At 35.6% G+C, this 14,785-nt stretch overlaps 1 protein-coding gene across 1 annotated transcript; it reads left to right on the plus strand.

Annotated features, from left to right (window-relative positions):
* The first annotated feature begins 1,420 nt into the window (after positions 1–1,420).
* On the plus strand, positions 1,421–5,832 carry LOC149266073 (TMV resistance protein N-like). Its single transcript, XM_089429960.1, has 4 exons — positions 1,421–2,077; positions 2,425–3,523; positions 3,633–3,983; positions 4,089–5,832. Exons 1-4 carry the CDS (start codon positions 1,527–1,529, stop codon positions 5,820–5,822), a joined length of 3,735 nt encoding a protein of 1,244 aa, XP_089286086.1. The 5' UTR covers positions 1,421–1,526; the 3' UTR covers positions 5,823–5,832.
* Positions 5,833–14,785: the final 8,953 nt, after the last annotated feature.

Below are 14,785 nucleotides of genomic sequence, written 5' to 3' on the forward strand. Positions count from 1 at the left end.
TTGGTTCCCATGGCCTTGCACTTTCTCACCACCCACAATCGGTGAAGACAACAGAGATCCGGTATGCCAGAAGAAAAGCGATGGCATGTTTTGATAGAATGTTTAGTACTTGTAAAAGCCAATGGGTGGTGGTGTCTCCTTTGGCTGTTGATGAATTATAAGGGAGTTTTTTATTATGTTGTCGATGATGATTAGAGTTTCATTAATTTGTTTTATTTTGAGGAAGCGGAGGACAAAGCTGCAAGTGACCACTTGTATTCTCATTATAGAGTGAAGGGTGGGCACTGGGTTGTATAGTAGTTTTTTATTAATTATATTTGTACATAAGTAATAATTACAAAATAAGAGTTATAAGAATTTAACTAATTAGATTTTAAATAAATAAATTTAAATATTGTGAAAAACTAATAAAATTCATTTGGTAATGTTAAACTATGAAGGAGGTGTATTTTTTTTTGGTCAAACACAACCAATAGCTAATCAATGTAAAATAAGATTAAAGAAAATGAGCATCCATTAACTACATTTCTTTGTAATATTGGATGTATGTTTTCTAATATTGGATTCTTAAGCTATTGGAGAAGAAACAATAAATAGAAGTGGCTATAACCATAAAAGAGGACCACCTATCATAAAACAAAAATAAATAAAATTAAAGAAAATAAACATTCATTAATGACATTTCTTTGTAATATTAGATTTCTTACTTTAATATAGCAACTACTTTTTGTGTTATTTACTATATATTAAGAAATCAAATAAGATTCAATAAATTATGTAAGAATAAACATCCAATAATGACATTTATGTGTGATATTAGATTTCTTACCTTTTTAATAATTGCTTTTTGTGCTATTAACTTTATATTAAGAAATCAAATAAAATTAATTATATATTAAGAAATCAACTAAAATTAAATAAATTTTGTTTTAAGAAATCAATAAAATTTACTGAATTGTGTTTCAATGTAAATAAGAAGGAATATCCATTAATAACATTTTTTATTAACATTGAATTTATTGATTCCTTGGCAATTGCTTTTTGGATTTTTGACGACTGTGTGATGAAAAATGAAATAAGAATCAATTTACAAATAATAAAGGGTGTCCCGAGAAACCAAAAGATAAAAACTACCCGAAACCCTAGTAACAATGTTCCATCATGAACCAAGAAAAATCAACAATAAATTTGTTTATAATAATGCCTCTAACACGTATGCACATTCCGTCGTTTCCCGTGACAAAAGTGAAAGGTAGGTTTGGAATATTTGAATCAAGAAACCTCCTGGAATGTGCCAAGCAAGAAAAAGAGTTCTCATGATGGTGGAACTTTTAATTATTTCGAATATATTTCAAGCAAGAAACTTGTTGCAATACAATACTGGTTGAGATACAGCACATCCTTTCCACCCATAGTGAGATACAATACTCGTTTGGCTAGGGTTTGGCTAGGGTTCGGCTGCAGCTTCTTGCTTCCTATTCATCTTATTCATTGTGTCAGCGGTTCTTCTTATTTTCAGTCCATCCATGGCAAACCTATCCACCCCACCGCAACAGAAGGGCGATGCTTCATCGTCTTCTGCCTCGACCTCTTGCCCCCGATATGATGTTTTCATCAATCATCGGGGGCCCGATGTTAAAAACACCTTCGTTAGCCATCTCGACAAGCGCCTTCGTGAACATGGATTGTGGCCGTTTCTTGACAGGCCTGAACTGCAGGCCGGACACAACATCAAGTCTCAAATCGAAGCCGCTATTCGAGTGGCTTCTGTGCACATTGCGATTTTTTCTCCGACTTATGCGGAATCGACATGGTGCCTCGACGAACTAGTCCTTATGCTCAAGTCCGGGGCTCCCATTGTTCCAATATTTTTCAATGTCGAGCCTTCTGAGGTCAGGTGGAACGACAAAAAGGGAGCATACGCTGAAGCCCTGAAAAAACTCGAGCAGAAGACAAGCAGCGACCCTGAAACTAATGGAGAGAAGCCACGCCACGACTCCGCTACCATTCAAGGCTGGAGAGCTGCTCTTTCTCATGTCGCAAATCTGAAGGGTTGCGAACTGAAGGGCTTTAATGGGTAAACATTTTTAACTATTTCGTGTCCGTTTTAGTTCCTTGATTGGTATTTGATATTAATTAAATTTGATTAAGTGAAGGAGTTAAAGTTATTAGGTTAACAGTTGTAGTTTCGGGTACTTTGAATCAGTGACAGACCTGTGGTATTGAGTATATCCTATTACATGTGACCAAATTTGGGGATTTCCCATGTCACAAGTTTTGGGGATGTTCTGATGTTTCCACCATGTGGTTTTTCAGAATAAATCATAGTGCATATGTGTTGTTGTTAGATGTATGATTGTTATCCTTATTGCTCTACCAACACTTCATATTTACCCAAGCGTTTCTCATTGGTTACTCATCCAGGAACGAGCAGGAGCTCCTGGATGAAGTTGTGCGAAACGTATTGAAAAAACTTCCAAAAACACCACTTTTTGTGGCTAAATATCCAACTGGTTTGGATGATAAGCTACAAGACTTTGAAAGTACAGTGCTGTCGCAGCAGGGGCAGGAGCGTGACGTCCAGGCCAGGGTTGTGGGAATTATAGGTGTTGGTGGTATTGGGAAAACCACTTTGGTGAAACAGATCTTCAACCGTAGGTGCTCTGAGTACGATGGATCCTCTTTTTTATCTGATGTTAGTGAAACTGCAGCTAGAAAATCTCTGGTTGATTTGCAAATGAAGCTCATTAAGGACTTGACACACAGGGATATTAAAATTGAGATTGTGGACCAAGGTGTGATAATCCTTAAACGTTACCTAGCTTGTTGTAATGCAATGATAGTTTTAGATAATGTAGAGAAGGCCGATCAATTGGATGCATTCTTACCAATTAGGGATGTTCTTAGTTCCAATAGCTTGATAATAGTTACCTCTCGGGACAAGCATGCTCTCCTATGTTCAGAAATAGCAGATTCATCAATTTATAAGCTCAGCGGGATGAATAGAGCACACTCCCAAGAGTTGTTCTGCTCATATGCCTTCAATCGGCCACATCCACCACCAGGATTTGTAGATCTGGTGGAACGGTTTGTAAGGGCCTGTGATGGATTCCCGTTGTCATTGAAAGTTACTGGGGCTCTTCTTTGTGGAAGAGATGACACATATTGGAAAGAGCTATTGAATGATTTTCACAAGATACCACCCGCGGACATACGGGAAACGCTCAAAATTAGTTATAATTCACTCGACCAAGAGTACCAGCAAATATTCTTAGATATGGCCTGCTTTTCTATAGGAGAAGATATGGATACAGCAAAAAGAATATGGGGAGCGGTGGGGATTTCAAATTTAGAGAGCAAGTGTCTTCTGGAACTGGACAGCGGAAAGCGGATAACAATGCATGATCAGGTTAGAGATATGGGAAGATATACTGCTGCGGAAAGAACAATGCCCCATCGTCTTTGGTGTCACGCCACCAACAATAACAATGTTGATAAGTTATTTGAAGAATCGTCGTGGTCTGTAAGTGATTCAAACATTCCTCTCTGGTTCAAAATTTTTAAAGTTGTTTTGTTCAACGCAAGATCTGTGCCCTGGATACTATCTATCTTTTATTTTTATGATTGAATAGGTCACAACCGAAGTTCGCGGGATTTCGACGGTTCATCGTGTAGACGGTTTTCATTATGGATTCGGTGTCCGTTCAGAAATGTCATGGTACAAAAGGCGTAGTCAGGAGCTGTTGGAAAACTGTAAGCGGGCACTGTTCAATACAGATCGTTATCATGGTTTGCGAATTCTTGCAAGTGAAGATTATTATGTAGAAGCTATATTGAGGAGGGTGCGGTCACCACGTCTCATATGGCTCCGCTGGTATAAATGCCCCTATTCTTCGCTGCCTTCTTGGGTTCCCCTGGAAAATTTAAGAGTTTTAGAAGTGAGAGGAAGCAGATTGAAAACCTTGTGGCAACAGGAATCTCAGGTACGCAATTTTGCGTGTTTATACTTCTTTTATTTCAATCTCAATTTGTTTGTAGATGAGAATCATCTCGAAATCTTTCTTACAGTGGAAATGTGGACATTGCAGCCGCCTCTCCAGTTGCGAGAGTTAAACATCTACTCTCCCGTTTCAGATTTTCCAAAGTCCATAGGACAACTGAAGTACCTTGAAAAGATTGTTGTGGATTATGATGGGACTGTCCAACTCAAAACTTTGCGAGAGGAATTTTGTTATATGCACTCTTTGACATACTTGGTCTTAAGACATTTCACAAGAATGAGATCGTTGCCTGATTCCCTGGGAAAGCTAACAAATCTTCAGCACATCGATTTGTCTTATGCTACCAGTTTGGAGATGCTGCCTGATTCCATCGGAAAGCTACCAAACCTCCAGTCCATTGATTTGTCTTATTGTTCCCGCCTGGCGATGCTGCCAAATTCTTTTGGGAATTTGACTCGACTCAAACGTCTCTCTTTGAAGGAATGTAGGAATGTGACCATTTCCAAAGAGACACTTGGAAATATTACCACGCTGGAATTCTTGGATCTTTCATGTTGTTCCGAGGTGAAAGAATTGCCTCCCCAGGTCGCACATCAACGGTTCTTGGAAGAAATATATTTAGTGGATGCTGAGTTAAAAGAATTGCCAAGCGGTATCGGTGACCTATGCAACTTGGAGGTACTCCATTTAGGGGACCGTTTGTTGGAAGTGCTGCCATCTTCCCTCGGTTCCCTCAATAGCTTGAAGGATTTGCGGGTGAGCAATTGCCCGCGATTGAAATGCTTGCCGGATACTTTTGGACGGTTGACTCAACTGACACGGTTGAGTTTGGTTTCTTGTGGGATACAAAAGTTACCACAGGATATTCTCCTGCTGAACAATCTCGAATACTTTCTCATAGAAGATTGTCCATTGGGCGAACTTCCATTTAAAACAGCAGAACGAGAAAGAGAAACAGTAGCAGCGTTGAATGAATTGGACGACTCCAATGGCAAATGTATCTTTGGTTTGGAGAGGCTCCGGGAATTTCAACTGGTTAGAGTACAGATAAGGGAGGTAACCTTTCCTGAAGGAGTTTGCCGAAACCTTCAGGGACTTTTCTTGTCTGGCTGTAAGGAATTGAGGCAGATAGGAAGGCTTTGTGGTATCTATGATTGTGAAAATGTAAAGGAGCTCACCAGTCTTGAAACGTGGACATCATCTTTGGAGTTCTTGCATGTGAGTGGATGTAGCAAACTCAAGAGCATAGAACACCTCCCAAACCTTCGACTACTAGATGTTAGTCATTGTGATGAGATAGAAGTGTTGCCATCTCTGGAACATCTGACATCTTTGATGTTGTTGCCGCTCTTTGGATGTAGTAAACTGAAGACCATACAAGGGTTGGAACACCTCACAAAGCTTCAAATGCTAGTTGTTAGTGATATCGCCGAGATAGAAGAGTTGCCAGCTTTGGAAAATTTATGGTGGTTGGCGGTTATTCGATGCCCCCGGTTCAAGTGCATGCAAGGGTTGGAGCACTTCAGAAAGCTTACATATTTAGATGTTAGAGAATGCCATGAGATAGAAGAGCTGCGAGGTGTGGAACATTTAATGTCCTTGCGAAGACTTGATGTAAGGTACTGTCCCAAACTGCAGTGGCGCGGGAGAGTACTGGAGCAGTTGCGCCAACGATTGAAGGAAGATTTCAGATATGTAAAAGAAAGCAAAATGAAGAGGCTGTGGTCCGCTATTTGTGGAGCGAGAGAGTGTGAGGGGGATAGAAAAACAAAAAAAAATGAAGAGCATGTCAAATTAAGACCATGGAAGACACATGGTTGATATTAGATAGATGGCAAAACTTCGAAGCTCCAACCATTCGAACACTTCGTGGTTGTCAAATTCTGTTTTGGTGAGAGGTGTTATTTTAAAAGATAAACATATTTTAATAACCAAATCTTTACATAAAATTATTTTTATCTTAAAATTTTATTTTCTTTCTTGAAAAAACATTATATAAGTAAGCCGGTGCTCATGTTAAATTTAAAAAATGAAAATAGTTTATTTTTTAATTCAAAAATATTTATTTATTAATGATAATGTAAATGAGCATTAGTTTAAGCATAAGAAACTAGTTTATTTTTTAATTGAAAATTATTTTCTCATTAATAAGTTGATTAGTTTTAGACAAAGGTTTTATTAATATTATTAGTTAATCATTTAAGTTGGTTTGTAACTAATTTTATTATCAATGTGGAGCCATTTTTAAGACATAAGCTATAAAACTCATAAAAATAGTATTTTGCAATTTAATGTTATCAAATGAAATAAGTTAATTTTTTTGTAATTTGGCAGGACTACATCTATGACTTCATATTAAGAAGTGTTTTAGCAAAACACTTGATCACCGTCTATCCAAAACCCGATAGACATCAAATGAAAAAGTTAAAAATTATTAAAATAAATAAATTTTGATGAAAACTTTTAACTCAATTTTAATAAAAATTGCGATTTTTATTTTATTTTTTCTCCAATAATATTTCATTTATTTTCAATTCAATTCAAAATATTCAAAAATAATTCTTTCATTAAATTTTAATATCTCTTTTACTTTTTTTTAACATTAAAAAAATTATATTAAACATAATTTAATTTACAATATATAAAATTTAATTAAAAATAAATAAATGAGTTATATTTCCATAATTTTATTTACAATATATAAAATTTATATAAAAAAAAATGAGTTCTATTTCCATACAATTTCATGGCTAGAAACACAAATAGGATGCCTTTTGGAAATGAAAGCATTTGAAATAATCTTTGTTTGTGAAAAGTAATGATCATATTATGCATTGAATAAACAAGTTTTTCAGATTAATATTCTAATATGGAATTGAGCCTTATAACATGTCTATGTTATTTTAGATATAAATGTTAAGCTAAATTGGCAAATGTAATATATTGGTGTAGAAATAAAGAGCAGATGAAGTAAAGAAGTAAAATTATTGTTAAGATGGAATATTGATTTATATATATATATATATATATATAAAGAGAGCGGGGGGCATGTTAGTGTAGTTCTTAGTTAAGTTAGAAAAAACATGATGAATATTCAATATGATTAATTACATTTTGTTTAAAGGTAATTATTCAATTATAATTATTAAAAAGAGGGATTAAATTGTGTATTTTTAAAATAAAAAGAGATTTAAATCCACTCAAAATCAAGTTCATGTGAATAGATAGTGTTGTTAATTTTTTTTTTTAATAATTAGCTTTAAAGAAAAAAACAATTGAAAAAGGAGTAGACACGGACGGAGATTTGAACATGGAGTGCCCTAACAATACACTCATTCACTCTCAATTCAAAGTTCTATGGGCATTGTTTTTCCTCTTTGAATTTTATTGTTTTTTTTTTTGACTTTTATCCAATAAAAATTTGATATAAACATAAAATTTGAATATATTACAAAAATAAAAATAAAAATATATTTATCTGATATTATAAATTAACAAATAGGTAAATATTTATATAACTAACTCAAAATAATGATCAAATTGATTGGTATAGCCTTGGCCATTGATAGGGACTAATAATAATAGAGGAGACATAAAGATTGTGATTTCATATGTAAATTGATGAATTATTAAAAAATTTAATAATTTCTTTGTTTTTTAACCGTTTAAACTAATTATTTTTGTATTAGTTGATATCAAAGCTAGCTTCCTTAGCTGTCATAAGGGATATGTTCTCTATTTTTTAGGTTTCCAAATCTATTATATGGATATGTTCTCTTTTTTTTTTCTAATTTATACTTCTATCACATGGGAACTATTGTCTTCAATTAAGGGAATTTTGAGGTCTAAAATGGGTCTCCCATTAAAAATAATAAAATAACAATTTAAATAATAAAATAAGAGATGAAATTTTAAAGAAAAAGAGAGTTTTTTTTTAAATCATATTTTCAACATATCCCTTTATAAGTTTACTCAAATTTCAAGTGCATCCTTGAGTACCCACTTTGCATATTTTTGTAGTAGACCCACGTTTTTTTAAAATGCATGTAAAAAATGTGTTTTCACACACCATTTTGACCTCAAAATTCTCCTAATGCTTTTCCAAGCCTCCATAGCCATTATAGGGATCTCTTCTCTTCTTCTAGAGTTTATATACTTATCAGAAAGATTCATCATATTATTTTGATGAAGGGGAAACATAAAGAAGGGTTGACTAAACTTTTCTCAAGGATGGTATTCATGTCATAGGATATCCACTAGATGGGTTGATCGAGCCTTCCTCACGCATAATATTTCTATCAAGACAATGAATGGGGATATGTTAGCTAATAACCCTTTTTTAGGAATAATATTGTAATCTAAGGGCTCATAGGGAAGGGTTGTTTAGGGTATGATCCTCTTTTTAACCAATATCCTAGGTCCTTGACCATAATATTTTCACTATGTGGGGGTACTAAGGGTGTTCAACTAACTCTTCCTCAAATTCAGTATTGTCATTGAGGGAGACCCAAGGGAAGATTGCATTGACCATTAAGCATAATACTGATGTCATAGAAAATTTGAAGGAATGATCATCAAACCTTTTTTGATGCATAATATACACTAAAGGGGAACTCAAGGAAGGATCAACCAAATTGTTCTTGATCATAGTATTTACATCACGAGGGAGCATGAGAGAAAGGGTCAATTGGCCCTTTTTAAAGCCTTAGTCATTTCATTGGGGGAGATTGTAAGGAGGGGATGACCAACCCAACCTTGTGCATGGTATCATGTCATAAAGGATCCCAATGTAACTATTAGCCAACTTCTTTTGAGGAATAGTATTCATTGTTGAAGGGGACTATGTTGAAGGTTTGATCAATCCTTCCACAAGCATAGATTTTTCCCTATGGGGAAGTATTGAGAATAGACATTTGAACCATCCTCAAGCATTGTATTCTCATCAAGGGAGTACTAAGGGAAGGGTCAGTCTATTAATCTCCTAATCCTAATGTTCTAGAAGTCTAAATTAATTGTTTTAGGATTTAGTTTATTCTAGCATATTTGTCAATTTGTTGAGAGCATCCCTTAGGGTCCTATAATTTAAAGGATCTCAAGGTATTTGAGTATTTTATCTGAGTCTTATACTATAAATAATTGTCAATCCTCCAATGATTTCCAAATAAAAGAAAAATAGAATAAAAAATGAAAAGAGGGTATAAGTAAAAAGAGGAAAAACAAAAATATTGAAAAAGAATGAAAAATTGAACCCCATTAAAACAATAACAAAAAGAAATAATATTGAAAGTGTTGCAAGTCTAAATGCCACTACTGATAGTTAGTTTTCTTCATCATTGCTAAATAAAGGTTGTGTGCAGCTTGTTCAAAATGCCACAATGACTAGCTATTTTTTTAATCATACAGTGTAATCATGGTTAAACTTGTTTAAATTTCTATAAATTAGGTTAGAGAATAAAGATTTTCCAAACAGTATAATCTTGGTAAATCAATAGTTAGGTATAAAATGACATTGATTCAATTGTTTAATATGAATCAATAGGAGAAATAAGTGATAGGATTTGGATAGTTTTTCTTTGTCTATAAAAGAAAATAATGTGGGTTTGCTAGTCCAAGTGCACCCCTTAGAAGAATAAAATGTTAGTTTAGTTAAGGGGAGGTAAAATAGTTGTTTTTATAAATATATGTCTATGCCATTTATATCCTAAGTTTTAATGATAATGAAAAAAGGCAAAGGAGTAGGATGGAATAAAGTGTTTTTTACATGTCTTTATTCCTAATGTTTATCCTAAGTCCAAAATATAAAATCAAAGGCGCATGTCAACAAAGCCTTCTTTGTCGTATTTTTTTAAAGGACAGCACTTTCCGAGTGTCGAGATTCTCTCCCCCTCATGATCCACGGTCCATATCGTTCTTCGGTCCCCTCTCTCCATCTTGCCTTTACCGCCCGGGGGGGTCCAAAAAAGTTGTTTCTCCCACTCGGCCCCATCCCTACGTGGCACCCTCTCCGCATTTCGCACCCCCCCCCCGGGCCGATACTTCTTACCACTTTATACCCCCTCTGAAACCGCCTTCCCCTTGCCCTCTTTACTGTGTCCCCACCACGACGTTTCTGTCACTCACCTCCCGCCACGTCACCTAGCCCTTATCCACTTAAATGGTCTCCTGACAAAAATAACCGTTCAACATTAAATTCACAATTTGCGGGTAACTGTTCAAATTTAACGGTCCCCTGCCACCTCGTATACATTTCACTTCTCAGCCTTTACAAATCTTTCGAAGCATCTCCTCTCTCCCTTTCACTGCTTATTCTCTTTTATTGACAACTTTTAAACAACGACCATTTTCAGAGTATTTCCTCGAACTGAACCTGATCCAAATTGTCAGCATTTTTTTTCTATTCCCCTAACAATTCATTCAACTTGAGCTGATTCTCGGTAAGCCATCCTTCCTCTTACTGTTATTTTCCATTTGATACAGTCATGCCTCCAAAGAGGAAAACCCAATATGAACCTATTAATCCATTAATCCCTGCCTCCATAGATTTAGATCACATCCCTTTAGCCGATATGGATTATCGGGTTAATGAAACCTAGTGTGACTATGAGTTCTTAGAGCTATATTGTTGGCTAAAAGACAAGCATGCAGACCAGACTGATGAAATTGGACTCTGGGAGTCAAACCTTCCCCATTATATCTTCGCTCTGACCTTCCAAGCCCCTGAATTCACCAGAAAATGTCAGGCATGTTATGTCCCTGCCCAAAGAGCTATCATGGTCCCATTCGGTGACATTCTCTTTCCCATTACTGCCCAGTCTATAAACCAAATAATGCTAGCTCCCCCTGTGGAAAATAGTGCTCATTTCTCCTTAGAAGCCCTCACCCGGCTTTATCAGAAGCTAGATTTCACTACTGGAGCCAAAATCTTTGAGATATTCTTACCTGAAAATGCCTAGTTACCTAAGAAGAATCCTCAATACCCTTCCTCTATCTTCCCTTATCAAGTTAAACAAATTATATCCATAATCTCATACATTTTGGGTTATTTTTCTGATCAGTGGGTAGATGAGCCCATTTTAGGTTTCCTCTCCATATTTTCCACAGATAGTAAACCATCCATTGTATTCAATTTCAGTCAATTCTCGGCTGATAGCATTCATGAGCAATTTCTAAAATTTCCCACAGAACAGGTTTTTAATTACACCTCCATTTTAATTTACATTTTCCTTTATTATCAAGCAGATAAGTTCAATTTTTCCATGCAGAAGCTTGATGATGCAGGATACCAGCAGCCAGTGATTTTTTGGACCTCATTGGTCATGACAGAGCAGCAGGAATTCTCTTACAAGTAGTTTATTGAGGAATTTGTTCACCCAACCATGAACATCCTTAACAGTTGCAGACAACCCAGAATTAGTGAAGATATCAAAAGAATTTTGCATCTAACAGATCAAGGAGAGACTAGAGATTGGTATTTATACCAAAACTATATAGAAATCAGAGTTTATGGTTGCGAATTAGCACCATACAAACTCCCCAAATACCTCCCCAAGAGAATTTTTTCCCTGGAATACATCAAACAGATGTTAAATTTCGATGACATTCATTTTGTGGTGGCTGCAAAGAAATCAAGTTCTGCATAAAGACAGAGGTGGGCCCATTTCTATGTAATGCCAGGACAACAAGTGAAGAAGCAGACAAAATTATTAAAGAGATGAAGTTCAACCTGAGTTTTACATGGTCTTATGACCCTTGTGGTATTATTTCAAAGCTCAGAGTAGCAAATAAAAGTACTCCCTACATCCATACCTCAAGGCCTGAGATATAAAAGTATGCAAATAAGTTGGAATGGACCGAGAATACCTTGCAGGAAGCTGAAGAACAACTCTTTTCCACTTCAAGTTTATAGACTCCCACTCCTCAGGAGAAAACAAGTAAAAGACAAAGAGATGAGAGATCGTCATCAACAACTAGAAGTAAGGCCAAAGAGTTCAGGATTAGTTACAGGAAAAGGACAAAATTGACTCCTAGGACAGATGTGGACAAAGAGACGGAAGAGCAGGTTGCCATCATAATTACAGACTCACCACCTACAAGCAGCAAATTTGTAACATCTTCTAATAGACCTTCATCATCACAAGGTCAGGAGGAAACAAAGCTAGATTCACAGAATGTCCAAGGAGAGGAGGAAAAGACAGTTTTTGATAGGTATAGAGAGATTAATCTTAAGAATGAGATTCTTAAAAACAGTACTTATAATCAGTTTTGGAAACAGACCTCCAGCTCACAGAGTAGGTTCTTATCATTTTTTTACACATAGCATGGGAAGATGCAGATGGCCTTCCTTGAGGCCCAAACTCCACATCCAAAATGATCAGTAGACTACAAGAGTACTACATTTGAGTTCAGTACCGAAGACGTCCATCACATTGATCAAATGGATATGTATAAGAAGACTGGTGAGATGATATCTTCTACATTAACTAACACGGTTATGTCATTGTCCAAATTGCAGGTTTCATTTGCTAATGTTCAGTCTCAGTTGAAAATGGAGAAGGTATCCTCCTTAACAAAGGATAATAGGATCAAGTCTTTGGAAGACTTGATGGTAAATATAGGATATGATCCTAAAGATGTCAATGTTGTAGAGGAGATTATCAAGAAGAAGAATTTGGACATTGCACCATTGAGAAATTAGCTTAAGCTTCCCACTACAGAGGACCCCTTAACCAAGGACATTGAACAAAATGAGGCACAAAATGTTGACATGATGAAGTTGATTATAGAGTAGAACATATAGATTAGACAGATGGAGACAGAAACGAAGAAGATGGTAAAGGAGAAAGAATAGAGTCAAAAGATGGCCATTGTTCCCCTGGATGCCATACCCATTTCTCATCTTCTAGCAACACGAACAACCACTACAGCTAATTCTTCCACTCATACTACAAGTGTTGAATAGGTAACAAAGACACTAGAGAACATGTCAATCCAGTCAAAAGAGATCAAGAATTTTCAGGGGAATCTCAAAGCTTTAGAAGTATAGAAAGCCAAAGCTGAAGCTTATCGTCTTACTAAAGTGAAGAAATCATAGAGACTATTGGAGAAGTTGCAGAAGGTAGAAAGGGATACCTCAATTGGTCAGACCTTGGCCCAAGCCAAGGAAACCATTTGGATGGGTATTTTAGAGTTTATGGATGAGATTTGGACATCTATCCAAATCATCTTTGAACAAAAAGAATTGATAGAAAAAGTCAGAGAAACCATTGTTCAAGGAAGGAAGAAGCTTGGAGAAATGCCCACAAAAGCCTCCAACATTATCAAATTCCTGAATTCTATGTTAAAATATGAATTTGAAGAATTAGTAATTAGTGACAAATATGCCACTATTTTAGAAGTCAAGAAAGTTTTGACCAAAAGGAACCTCATTATCAATTGGAGGAAAGATGTGAAACATTAGAGCTGGGAGTAAACAGGTTCTGCAACACAATTGAAGCATTAATCCAGAAAGGGTTGCCCAACATTTATGTGATAAATGACAAATTAATCACTCAGGAAGAATATGTCTTGAAAATGAAAGAAATGGCCAAAAGCAGTGTCAAGTTCAGTGGGATAAAGGGCAGTATGACAACAAAAGCATTTTTAGAAACCATAGCAAATGACTTCTACATACAAAATGAGGTAAAAAATGTTTTTACAGTGAAGCCAACTTTTTCAAAATACACAGAGGTTGATGAAATTTACCCTAGGGTAATTAAATTAACCATACCCGATGAAAAGAGATGGGAAGAACTTTGCGATTTACTAGATTAAAAAGGTAATTTGGATGTAGTAAGACAACAACCAGCACACCAGCCAACACAACAACCATCACATCAACGCAACACATTGTTGGGTTGATTCAGCAACCAAACCCACCAAAGTAGAGCCACCTTTCCATGCAGTTGTCTACGTGGCCTATTTTTCTGCTAGAGATAAATCTTATTGTTTAGAATTAGGCTAATAATACACTGTCGTTTTTTACAGCGTTTTTGTAATTATTTTTGTATAAATACTTCATTGTTTGAAGTATTAAGGGTTGATTTCTGAATGTAATTTCCTCTGCATATTGTAATTTTTCAAAGTGATGGAGCATCAATAATACAGGGACCTTTTCACAGGATTCATGTGGTGTACCAAATGGTGATGTGTTTCTTCAGTTTATTTTTTTAAACATTGTTTTTCTTTCTCTGTTGTTCTGAAATCTTAACTACTTAACAGAAACTGTGATGAATAGGATTTGTTATGTAAATCAACCTATTTTGGCTGTTAGTAATAATCATGTTTTCCACTGAAGTAAAATTAAGGAATTCTTAATTGCTTCTTAATTTCTATTGAGTCTTACCTTTTTTCTATTTCACAATCCATTTAATTTCTACAAAGATCTAAATAGTGCAACCTAGCTTGACCTGTGAAACTCCTCTAGAATTTGATGCCAAATCTAGTTAAATATTTAGACTCCATAGCCTAATGGAATTATAACACTTAAATCAACCAAACCATTCAAACAAAACAATCAGTACAATAAGAACTAGCCTAAAATTCATATAAAACAAAGCTAAATTTTACAGAGAGATCCCTCTCTAAAGCTGGTAGCACTAGATCCCGGCTTCCAAAGTGGTTTTGATGATGTCCTATGCGTTTACTCCCTCAACCTCAAAAATACAGAATGACAACATAGTGCCGACCATACCGGGGAAGAAAACTCTTTAGATTGAAAAACCATTATTCCCTGGTATTCAATCAGT

This window comes from Pinus tabuliformis, chromosome 6 (genome assembly GCF_031772625.1).
Source record: "Pinus tabuliformis cultivar Carrire ecotype Pingquan chromosome 6, CPIR1, whole genome shotgun sequence".
In the NCBI taxonomy this organism is placed as follows: Eukaryota; Viridiplantae; Streptophyta; class Pinopsida; order Pinales; family Pinaceae; genus Pinus; species Pinus tabuliformis.